This window comes from Oryctolagus cuniculus, chromosome 6, assembly GCF_964237555.1.
Source record: "Oryctolagus cuniculus chromosome 6, mOryCun1.1, whole genome shotgun sequence".
Lineage (NCBI taxonomy): Eukaryota > Metazoa > Chordata > Mammalia > Lagomorpha > Leporidae > Oryctolagus > Oryctolagus cuniculus.
Genome location: NC_091437.1, coordinates 168168884 through 168178538, shown reverse-complemented (window position 1 = coordinate 168178538; position 9655 = coordinate 168168884). Strand labels below are relative to the sequence as shown.

General features: G+C 69.3%; 2 protein-coding genes across 3 annotated transcripts; one reads left to right on the top strand and one right to left on the bottom strand.

Moving 5' to 3' along the window:
• The first annotated feature begins 11 nt into the window (after positions 1 to 11).
• Positions 12 to 3204, top strand: FOXH1 (forkhead box H1). The gene is made up of 3 exons (XM_008253676.4): positions 12 to 1991; positions 2141 to 2245; positions 2351 to 3204. Exons 1-3 carry the CDS (start codon positions 1833 to 1835, stop codon positions 3191 to 3193), a joined length of 1107 nt encoding a protein of 368 aa, XP_008251898.4. The 5' UTR covers positions 12 to 1832; the 3' UTR covers positions 3194 to 3204.
• Positions 3205 to 3310: 106 nt separating this feature from the next.
• Positions 3311 to 9650, bottom strand: KIFC2 (kinesin family member C2). 2 transcript variants are annotated; one of them, XM_070075677.1, is made up of 17 exons: positions 9219 to 9650; positions 8980 to 9061; positions 8733 to 8884; positions 8507 to 8645; positions 8277 to 8380; positions 7982 to 8110; positions 7673 to 7750; positions 7464 to 7578; positions 7283 to 7392; positions 6796 to 6904; positions 6558 to 6715; positions 5164 to 5268; positions 4960 to 5081; positions 4753 to 4876; positions 4543 to 4663; positions 4198 to 4454; positions 3311 to 4123 (listed from the first exon to the last, which is right to left on the bottom strand). In XM_070075677.1, exons 1-17 carry the CDS (start codon positions 9309 to 9311, stop codon positions 3884 to 3886), a joined length of 2238 nt encoding a protein of 745 aa, XP_069931778.1. In that variant the 5' UTR covers positions 9312 to 9650; the 3' UTR covers positions 3311 to 3883. The 2 variants fall into 2 exon arrangements, with proteins under 2 accessions (XP_069931778.1, XP_051684661.2); XM_051828701.2 differs by having other exon boundaries at positions 8277 to 8422; positions 9219 to 9649.
• Between the last annotated feature and the right edge of the window lie 5 nt (positions 9651 to 9655).

Sequence of the window (9655 nt, the reverse complement as noted above, 5' to 3'; positions counted from 1 at the left end):
GGCGGGGCGGGGCGGGGCGGGGCGGGAGGCGCGCTCGGGAGGGGCGGGGCGTGCCCCGGGACTGGCGAGGGCCAGGCGTGGGTCGATGGTGTCGCTGTGGCCCGGCCCTCCGGTCGGGTGATCATCCATGTGAGCTGGACTTTTTAGATGTTTTTAGCTTACTCGATTTCATTTTCTTTGAGAGACCCACAGAGCCAGCAAGAGACGGAGGCCCGAGCAAAGCCTCCCGGGTCTCCCACGTGGGTGGCGGGGACCCATCACTGCGGCTGCACGGGGTGCGCACCTGCAGGAAGCTGGGTCGGGGGCCGGAGCTAGGAACTCCGGCATGGGGTATGGGTGTCCCGCCGCCGCGTGTGGGGTCCCGAGGAAGGCGGGAGTTCCCCGCACGTGCCTGCTTGCGCGGGTGGAGGAAGCAGCATGTGCAAGAGAGAGAGGTCCAGGCCGGCACTGGGAACCCCGCCGGCACTCGGGATCATCCTGGCAGCAAGGGAGGCCCCAGGGCGTCCCACGGGAGCCTCACCCCACGGGGATCCCGCTCCCTGACAGTGTCCCGGGGAAAGCAGCACAAGATGGCCGAGTGCCTGGACCCCTGCACCCACGGAGCAGACCTGGATGGAGCTCCCGGGGAGCAGCCCCGCCACTGTGGACATCTGGGGGAGTGAGCCAGCAGGTGGAGGACGTGTGTGTCTGTGTACCTGCCTTTCCAATAAATAAATCAGTCCTTAAAAATAATTTTAAAAAAGGCCAGTAAGGAGGGGCAGGCTTTAGAGCAGTGGTTAGCTCTCACTGGGGACACGCACGTGCCGTGTTGGAGAGCCCCCACTTTCCACCCCAGCTTCCTAAGGCGCTCCCTGGAGGCCCCAGGTGCCGCATGGCGCTGGCGGCTGGGTTCCTGCCACCTCCCTGTGGCTCCTGGCCTCTCCTGGCCCAGCCTCACCTGTCCAACCGACCGGGGAGTAAGCCAGCAGATGAAACGTGTCCCTTTGTGTCTGCTTTTCAAATCAAAGAGAGAACATCTCTGCTGACATAGCGGGTTCAGAAGCCACAGGCACTAACCCCCTACGTGGAGCACAAGAAACAGGAGGCAGAGGGCCCCAACAGGAGTGCCGAGGGGGCAGCCAGCCAGTCGGCCATGGCCGGGGAAGGGCTGACCCCCATGAAGGGCCCGGCAGGAGCCGTGAGGCACCCCCAGGGCACACTCAGCCCCTGCTCCCCACGGGGTGGGCACACAGGCCTTGGCTGACTCAGGGGCAGAGCTACAAACCAGATGGCCAGGGAGGAGAGGCTGAGGGCCCCCTTTTCCGCTCCTGGGGGTGGGGGGGTGCCTCGGTGGCCTTGCCCCAGGAAGCCCTCCTGATGGTGACTCTGGTCAGATAAGCTGCTCTGGCTGGAACTCCAGGGGGCCCTGGCCCTGTGCCTTCCAGGAAGCCTGCATGGGCAAAGCTGTCCCCACCTGTTGGACGGGCACCTGAGGCCTGGCCTGGGCACAGGGGAGGCGGGCCACGGCCCCTACCCAGGGCTCTTCCTGCCAGCTCCTCGCCCAGGGGGAGGGGCTGACCCTTCAGGGGGTCGCCTGTCCGAAGTCCCCACTGAAATACTCTCTGCCCCTCCCTTCCAGATTAACCGAAACTTGCTAATTGTAGCAGCCTCGGCATGCTCCCCTCCCCCACGGCGTCTTCCTCCCTCCCCTCCCCCTTCCATCCGAATGATAAAGGGCCTGGCCCGCCTGCCCCCCGCCGGCCCCAGGCCCCGGCCCACCTTCGCCACTCTGTCCCTCCACGCGGAGCCCTCCAGCAGGCCCGGCCCGGACCCGCGCCCTCGCCCTCCCACCCATGGGGCCCTGCAGGGACTCCCAGGCAGAGTCGCCCTCCGAGCGCCCCAAGAGGAGGAAGAAGAGGTACCTGCGGCATGACAAGCCCCCCTACACCTACTTGGCCATGATCGCCTTGGTTATCCAGGCCGCACCCGCCCGCCGGCTGAAGCTGGCCCAGGTGAGACGCCCCCTCCACCACCAACCTGCAGGCAGCTCTGGCTACAGCCCCCTGCCCCGGGGCCATCCTGGTCGCCCCCAAGCCCGGCTGTGGGGAAGGGGTCGCTGCCCATGCCCCAGGCTCAGCGGCCTCCCTCCCTCTGGTTGCAGATCATCCACCAAGTGCAGGCCGCGTTCCCCTTCTTCAGGGACGACTACGAGGGCTGGAAGGACTCCATCCGCCACAACCTTTCCTCCAACCCCTGCTTCCGCAAGGTGGGAGAGCGACGGGCAACGCCCTGCGGGGGGGGGGCGGGCACAGAAGGCCGGAGCCTCAGGGTCCCCAGGCCTCACGAAGCCTGCCCACCCACCCCCTTCCAGGTGCCCAAGGACCCTGCGAAGCCCCAGGCCAAGGGCAACTTCTGGGCGGTCGACGTGAGCCTGATCCCGGCCGACGCGTTGCGGCTGCAGAACACGGCCCTGTGCCGGCGCTGGCAGAACAGGGGTGCGCACAGAGCCTTCGCCAAGGACCTGGGCCCCTATGTGCTTCACGGCCGGCCCTACCGGCCACCCAGCCCGCCGCCACCGGCCAGCGAAGGCTTCAGCATCAAATCCCTGCTGGGGAACCCCGGGGAGGGGCCGCCCTGGCCGCAGCAGCCCAGAAGGGCCGGGCAGGGCAGCCCAACCCCGGCAGGCGCAGGCTCCAGGAGCAGTGAGGGGGAGGCAGTGCATACCCCATCCCTGCCCTCCTCTGAGAGGCCCCTGTGGCCCCACCAGCCCCTCCCCAAGCCCACAAGAGTGGAGGGGGCAGTGTCCCAGGGCACAGACATCCGCCCCTCTCCCCTCACTACCCCAGAGCCCAGGCCCTGGCCGGTCCACTTACTGCCAGGAACCCCAGATCCCACGGGGCTGCCCACAGGGGGACACAGGGCCTCACTGTGGGGGCAGCTGCCCACCTCCTACCTGCCCATTTACACTCCCAACGTGGTCATGCCCTTGGCCTCACTGCCACCCACCTCCTGTCCCCAGTGCCCACCCTCGACCAGCCCAGCTTACTGGGGTGTGGCCCCTGAATCCCAGGGGCCCCCGGGGCTGCTCTGGGACCTGGACGCTCTCTTCCAGGGGGTCCCGCCCAACAAGAACATCTACGACGTGTGGGTCAGCCGCCCTCAGGACCTGGCTGGTGCCGCCCCGGGCTGGCTTCTGTCCTGGTACAGCTTGTGAGGCTACGGAGGCCGGGGCCGCCTCTCCCTCCCGCCCGCCCCCACCAGCTCCAGGGCCCAGAACCAAAGCTCTGAGGGGGTCTGCCGCCACAGCAGCCTGGAGACAGGAGGCACCGACCTTGCTGAGCCGATCGTGTTTATTAGGCTGCACCTCCCAGGGCTGTGCCCCCAGCTGGGCACACCCCCGCGGCTGGGAGGGCAGGGCTCGACTCGGCAGCCATTCCTGGTCCCATCTTCCCCCACCCCAACCCAACCATCCATCACTGCCCACACTGGCCTCGGGCTGGGGGAGGGAGAATCCAGTGCTGGACCCTGTCTGGAAAGGGGAGCACCTTTTTGGGGACAGCGGGTAGGGAATAAACACTGGATCCTCCGTGGTGGGAGCAGGGGATAGTAAAGGAATTTTACAGCATTTTCATACCAAGTCTGACTTGGGGGCAGGGTCGGGGACTTGGGCAACCACTTGGCCAGGTCTGGGCACCCCTGCTGTGCTGATAAGGACAAATGGTGATAAGGAGGGAGCCGAGGGTCTGTGGCCTAGTGGCTGCCCCTCCCCATCGACAGACAACACTTGGCCAGGGCTGGGGCAGCTCTGGAGGCCCCCAGACAGCAAAGAGGTGGTGCCTTGGGAGAGGGGTGGGGTCTGGGGCTTTCCTGCTGCCTCTGCCTGCAGAGGTGCAGCCCCAGACCTTCAGGCTAGGCTGCGACCCTCTGGGGGCGTCAGGGCGGGGCTGCGGCTGGGGCTGGGAGGGCTGCCCGCGGACGGCGGCGTGGGCGTGGGCGTGGGCGGCGTCCCACTGCCGAGGGAAGAGGGTGTCCCCGAGCGCGGGGTCCTGCGGCGCCGGGCCGGCCCCAGCTCCACCTGACCCACCCTCTCGGCGAACTTGAGCGAACACACAGTCTCCCCGAGGTCCTCCGGCCGCGTGGAGATCTGCGGGGCGAGCGTCGTGGGTGGCAGGCTCCGCCCTGTGCACGGACCACCGCCCCGCGCCCGCCTCCGCCCACCTGCAGTAGCAGCACCGCTGTGGTCCCGGGACCGAGCGCCGGTTGCAGCAGGCGAGTGAGCTGCGAGTCGCGGAAGGGCACGTGTGGCCTGCGAGCCCGCAGTGCAGCCATCACGCCCCCGAGCGCCAGCAGCGAGCGGTTGATAGTCCGGGCCTCCCGCAGCCTCCGAGCACCCTCCGGGCCTGCCTGGTGTGCGCCGGCCGCTCCCGCCCTCCACGCGCGCTCGGACCCCGCCAGGTCCACCAGGTGCAGCGTGCCTGCAGGGGCGAGCGCGGCCGGCGTGGAGGGAGGCGGTGCCTCCAGGGCGCCGCACACCCCGCAGGGGCTCAGGGACCCGCGTGGTACCTGTGGTGCCCGGGGCCCGCGGTGGAGACAGGGTCAGCGTCACCAGGGCGTGCGAGCGGGAGCTGTGCTGGTTCATGGCTGTGGCGGCGGTGGCCCGGTTGCTCCTCCCCAGGCTCAGCATCTGGAGCGCGGAGCAACAGGGCTGCCCTGGGTGCGGGTGCTCGCCGCTCGGGCGGAACCGCGGGGCAGAGGCCTGCGGGACAGCCGTACCTGGTGTAGCGTGTCCAGGTTGGGCACGTCCCAGTGGGTGAGGCCGGCCACCTGCACCCCTCCCTGACCCGCCGGGCCCTGCCTCACTGCCAGGCGCTCCGGGGGCCCAGGGGCCAGGAGGTCCCTGGTGAGAAAGGGGGGTGGGGCTTGGCTGCAGAGGTCATCCGGTGGCCGCGGGGCCCGGGCCAGGCGCTGCCCACTGCTGACCTGACGGCCTCGTTGTAGATCTCCACCATGCTGAGGGTCACACGGTGCCGCCCTGCAGCCCCCATCTCCCGGAACAGCGATTGCAGCGCCCTAGGAGCTATGCCCGGGTCCTCGGGTGGGCCCTGGGGATGGGTGGGCACAATGGTGGGCTCCCAGCCCGGCCCCTGGAGCCACCTACAGCCCTGAGGCCTTCCTGCACCCCACCTCCATGCTGTAGGTCTTCCCTGCCCCGGTCTGTCCGTAGGTGAAGATGCAGACGCTGTAGCCTCGGAGACAGGACAGCACGGCTGGCTCCAGCTCCCTGAAGACCTAGGGCAGGACAGCAGGGAGCCGTGTCCCAAGCCCCTTCCACCTTGGGGGTGGGGGGTGGGATGCTGACTCCAGGGACCAGGGCAGGGTGGGGGAGGTATTTGCAAAAGTCCCCTAACCCCAGGCTGTGGCACAGTAGGTTAATCCTCCGCCTGCGGCACCGGCATCCCATATGGGCGTCGGTTCTAGTCCCGGCTGCTGCCCTTCCAATCCAGCTCTCTGCTGTGGCCTGGGAAAGCAGTAGTAGATGGCCTACGTCCTTGGGCCCCTGCACCCATATAGGAGACCTGGAAGAAGCACCTGGCTCCTGGCTTCAGATCTGCACAGCTCCGGCTGTTGCAGCCATTTGGGGGAGTGAACCAACAGACGGAAGACCTTTCTGTCTCTCCCTCTCTCACTGTCTGTAACTCTACCTCTCAGAGGCTGGGGCTGGACACAGGTTGTCCCTGTGTGTGCCTTGCTTAGGCCTCCCTCGGTGAGGCAGGGGGAAGGCGTGCAGTGCACCTACAAGGGCTCCTGGGCTTGGCAGAGAGGTCGCACCTAGCAAAGGCCCTGGGTGTGGGGGATGGTGGCTCCTGGAGCCTGGGCCCCAGAGGCTGCAAGGGTAATGGGGGGTGGGGAGCGGGCAGAGCTAGAGCAGTCGCACTGTTGGCCAGTGGGCAGCACCAGCAGCGTCTGCGGTGCATTGAGGTCCCAGTGACTGGGGAGTTGCCAGCTCTGCTTGCGCTCAGCCAGAATCTAAATGACCGGACAGAGCGGCCCTGGGAGTGCTGGTCAGGGGGGCAGAAGTGGGGAATGCAGGTGAGGGGCCTTGTGCAGGGCCAGGGAGAGTGAGAAAGGACCCAGCGGTGGCCCCCAGCCACTCACCGGGCACTGCCATCATGCTGTCCCTGTGAGGCCAGCTGGCAGCAGAGCCGGGTCTGCACGACCACCAGCTCCGTCCCCTGCCCACGCCCCTCCTAGCCCTGAGGTCATCTCCTTTGCCGCAGGAGCCACAGCGCTCAGGTCTGGGTACAGATGGAGAGGCTGCCCCCACGGCTGGGCAGACCTGGTGCTCGCCACGAGGCCAGGCCCTACACTGTGTCCGGCTGTGCGTAAGCCAGAACTGCCACCCGGTGCCCGTTTCCTTGGCTTCCAGGAAGAAAGCACAGCCCTCCCCAGGACCCCCCCTCCCTGCTGGGGCCCCGCCTCTTCCTCCTCCAGGTGGGCAGAGGGACAGGGACTGGGAAGCCAGAGTTTCCTCCGGCCTCCAGGGGACTCAGGATGGAAGACACACAGGTGGTCCTCACCTCCTCCTGGCTGGCGTCGGGAGCGAAGACCCAGTCCAGGCGGAAGCAACGCTGGCGCCCTCGGTAGCAGGTGGTGACCGTGCCCCTGCGCCCGGGTTCCACGCTCACCAGGCTGGAAGGCGTCCCTGGCCTCAGGCGACACAGCAGCCGGATGTTCCCTGTGGTGGAGACCACTGGAGCTCAGGCTCCGCTTCCTCCAGCCTGCCCGCCCGCCCAGCCGCTCCCGAGCAGGCCATACCCCTCAGCTCCAGGAGGCGCCCTGGGCATCTAGCTGGGGGGCCCTGCTGCCCCTCGGGGAGCGGAGTCCCAGCTTCGCTGGCCGACAGTGCCCCCAGGGCCCAGGTTACCTGAGGAAACAGGTGTGAGGAAGGCAGGGCCAGGCGGCCAGGGAGTCGGGGTGGGGTGGGGTGCAGGACCCTGAGAGCAACATGATGCTACCGTGGGCCACGCAGGTGTGGTCATCCCCAAGTTGTGGTGGCTTTGGGCCCCTGGGGCATCACTCAGTCGGCCCAGGATCGCGCCCAGAGCTCACGGGACGGGACACGACGGCACCTGTCTCCTGCAGGTTCCTGGTAGCCCTCTGTGGGACTCTCCCTCTACCCACTTTGCACAGGACAAAGGAGCCCACACCCCCCAGGCTATGCTGAGGCTGCCCCCACCCCACGGCCTACCCCCCAGGGCTGGGAGAGCCATGACCGGGCTGCCTGGTGGGGAGAGGTCCTGACCTGGCCTTGAGCTTCACTCAGTGAACCCTGACAGCTCTGGGTAAAGGTGCTGACCAGTCCTCTGAGGTCCCCACAGCCCTGACGCAGACCGGCCATCCGTGCCCGAAGTCCTGCAAGGGGCAGGCTGTCGGGAAGGGTCTCCCCGAGGGTCACGGCCCCACCCGCCCGGCCGGGCACTTACCCGCCAGCTGCGCGTGCACCTGCCGCAGCTCCTGTCGGCAGTTCTGCTCCGCCTCCTGCTGGAGCTGCTGGAGGGCGGCTCGGAGCCCCTGCAGCTGCGCCTCCTGCACCCCCAGCTGCCCACCCCAGCCCTGTCACTGAGGAAGCAGGCTCTGGCCGGGCCCTGCCTCAGACCCCCTCCACAGCCCCGGCCCCCAGCCCCACGCCCACCTGGACGCGGAGGGCCTCGGTGGTGTGCTGGGCCTCTTGTAGCCGGCCCTGCAGCTCCCCCAGCGCCTCTGCCTCCTCCTGCGGAAGCGGGGAGCCAGGTGGAACTTCACAGGGGAGACGGGCAAAGCCCGGGCCAGGCCTCCCAGCTGCACACGAGGCCCCGTGGCCTCCTGAGGTCAGTCAGGGAGGGGCCCCAGAACCCTGGAGGCCAGGCAGCGCCTGCTTCAGCGGAACGTCCGGAGAAGGCTTGGGGCAGGCGCCTGTTGGAGCCCCGGACACAGGGCCATCCGCAGCTAAGAGGCAAGGTACCTGTGGGGCCCTGGCTGGTGGGCCGGCGCCCCAGTGCCGCAGGAGGTCCCGGGTGAGGCTCAGGCTCTGTTTCAGGGCCTCGTTCTCCAGGGTGAGATGCTGCACTCTTTTCTCTGAGTCTGTCGCCCCCTGGCGGAGAGCGAAGCCCTCAGGAAAGCACACACCTTCTCCCGGCGCTGCCACCCTGCAGCCTCCCCAAGCCCCCTCCTGGCAGCTGTTCCAGCGGGGAGGTCGGGAGGTGACAGGGTGGAGCTCCGTCCTCCAGCCCCCTTCCTGCGCCGCCCCCCCCCCTCACCTGTCCCAGGACGAGCTGCTCCAGGCGCTGCCAGGCTCGCTGGTCCTCCTCCAGCTGCAGGGGCTGCTGCCCCAGGGCCTCACCCTTGGCCGCCTCCCCGGGGCCTGGGGTGAGGTCGGAAGGGTCTTCTTGAGCAGGCAGGGGTCCTGGCGCGGGGTGCGCCTGGTTAGGACGCAAGTCTCCGGTCGGGTCCCAGGACGCCCGTTTCACCCCGCAACCCCCTTACCCACCATCTGGAGGCAGCGGCTGCACGCAGGAGGCCGGCTGAGTCCCCTGCAGGAAGGCCCGCCTTGCTCGGGGGCTCCGAATCCAAGCCAGAAGGGCCAAGAGCTGACTGGTCACGGTCAGCAGCGGGGGCAGCTCGCCGGGCTGCGAGGACATGCGATTCGGGCCGAGGACACCGGGCGGGGCTGGCTCGCAGGGACCAGGGAGGCACCGCCCTCCGGCCCGGCTCACCTGGCCCAGGTCCGGAGCAGTCCCGCAGCTCTCTCCCGCCCCCAGCTGGACAGAAAGGAACTCCGCCAGGCGCGTGAGCGCCTCCTCCAGGGATACGGCGGCCCCGCGGCGCTCCGCGCCCACTTCCGGCTCATCCTCAGACTCCTCGCAGCCTGCAAGCCAGCGCAGGGGGGCGGGTTGGCCTCCCGCACCCGGGCTGGTGGGTGGGCCCCGCGCCCGCGCCCCACGGCGCCCCGGCTCCACCTACCGGCCAGGCCGGTCAGCTCGGCCCACAACTCCGGCGCGAGCTGCTCAGGGCGACGGCGACCCGCGGGCTTGCGGCTGTCTCTCTGATCGGGGCATCAGGGGTCGCGCTGGGCAGGGCGCACGCAGCCTGCCAGGCCCTTCCCCTCCGGACGCGACCCGGGCCAGCGGCGGTCACCGCAGCCAGGGCCGCGCAGGGCGCCCCCACCCGCTCTCGTGCGGGGCCAGCCCAGCCCCGCTCACCTGGCCGGGGTCCCCGGCGGCCGCCGCCGCCCCTCCATCCCTGCGGAAGAGGCTGTAGAAGATGTAGATGAGCAGCGAGTAGAAGGCGTACATGGGAGCGCGGGGCGGCAGAGGGCCCCGCTTCGCGCCGCCCCGCGTCCCCGCGCCCCGCACCGCCCGCCGCAGCGCCCGTGCGCATGCTCGCGGCGGCCGCCCCCACGGCCCCGCTCCCTCGGGCGGAGGACGCTCGGCGGCGCGGGCGCGGGGGCCGCGGTCCCACAAACAGGGGTCCCGCGGCCGCACCCGGGAGCGCCCGCCCCTCCTCGCGGTCTCTCCCCGCGCAGCCACTCGCGCGTCGCGGATAACCTGGGCGGAGCGCACTCCCGGCTTCTGCACCTGCTCCTTCGAGCGGCACTCCCCACCCCGCGCACACGCGAGACCCGCCTGCAGCCCCGCCC

Bases quoted from the DNA above. Each gene is read 5' to 3' on its own strand.
- FOXH1 (XM_008253676.4), top strand. From the start codon at position 1,833: ATGGGGCCCTGCAGGGACTCCCAGGCAGAGTCGCCCTCCGAGCGCCCC. The intron at 1,992-2,140 runs GTGAGACGCCCC...CTCTGGTTGCAG, and splicing joins GCCGGCTGAAGCTGGCCCAG to ATCATCCACCAAGTGCAGGC. The intron at 2,246-2,350 runs GTGGGAGAGCGA...ACCCCCTTCCAG, and splicing joins CCAACCCCTGCTTCCGCAAG to GTGCCCAAGGACCCTGCGAA.
- KIFC2 (XM_051828701.2), bottom strand. From the start codon at position 9,311: ATGTACGCCTTCTACTCGCTGCTCATCTACATCTTCTACAGCCTCTTC. The intron at 8,646-8,732 runs GTGAGCCGGGCC...ATGTCCTCGCAG, and splicing joins CTGCTCCGGACCTGGGCCAG to CCCGGCGAGCTGCCCCCGCT. The intron at 4,664-4,752 runs GTACGGCTGTCC...TCCGCGCTCCAG, and splicing joins ACCTGGACACGCTACACCAG to ATGCTGAGCCTGGGGAGGAG.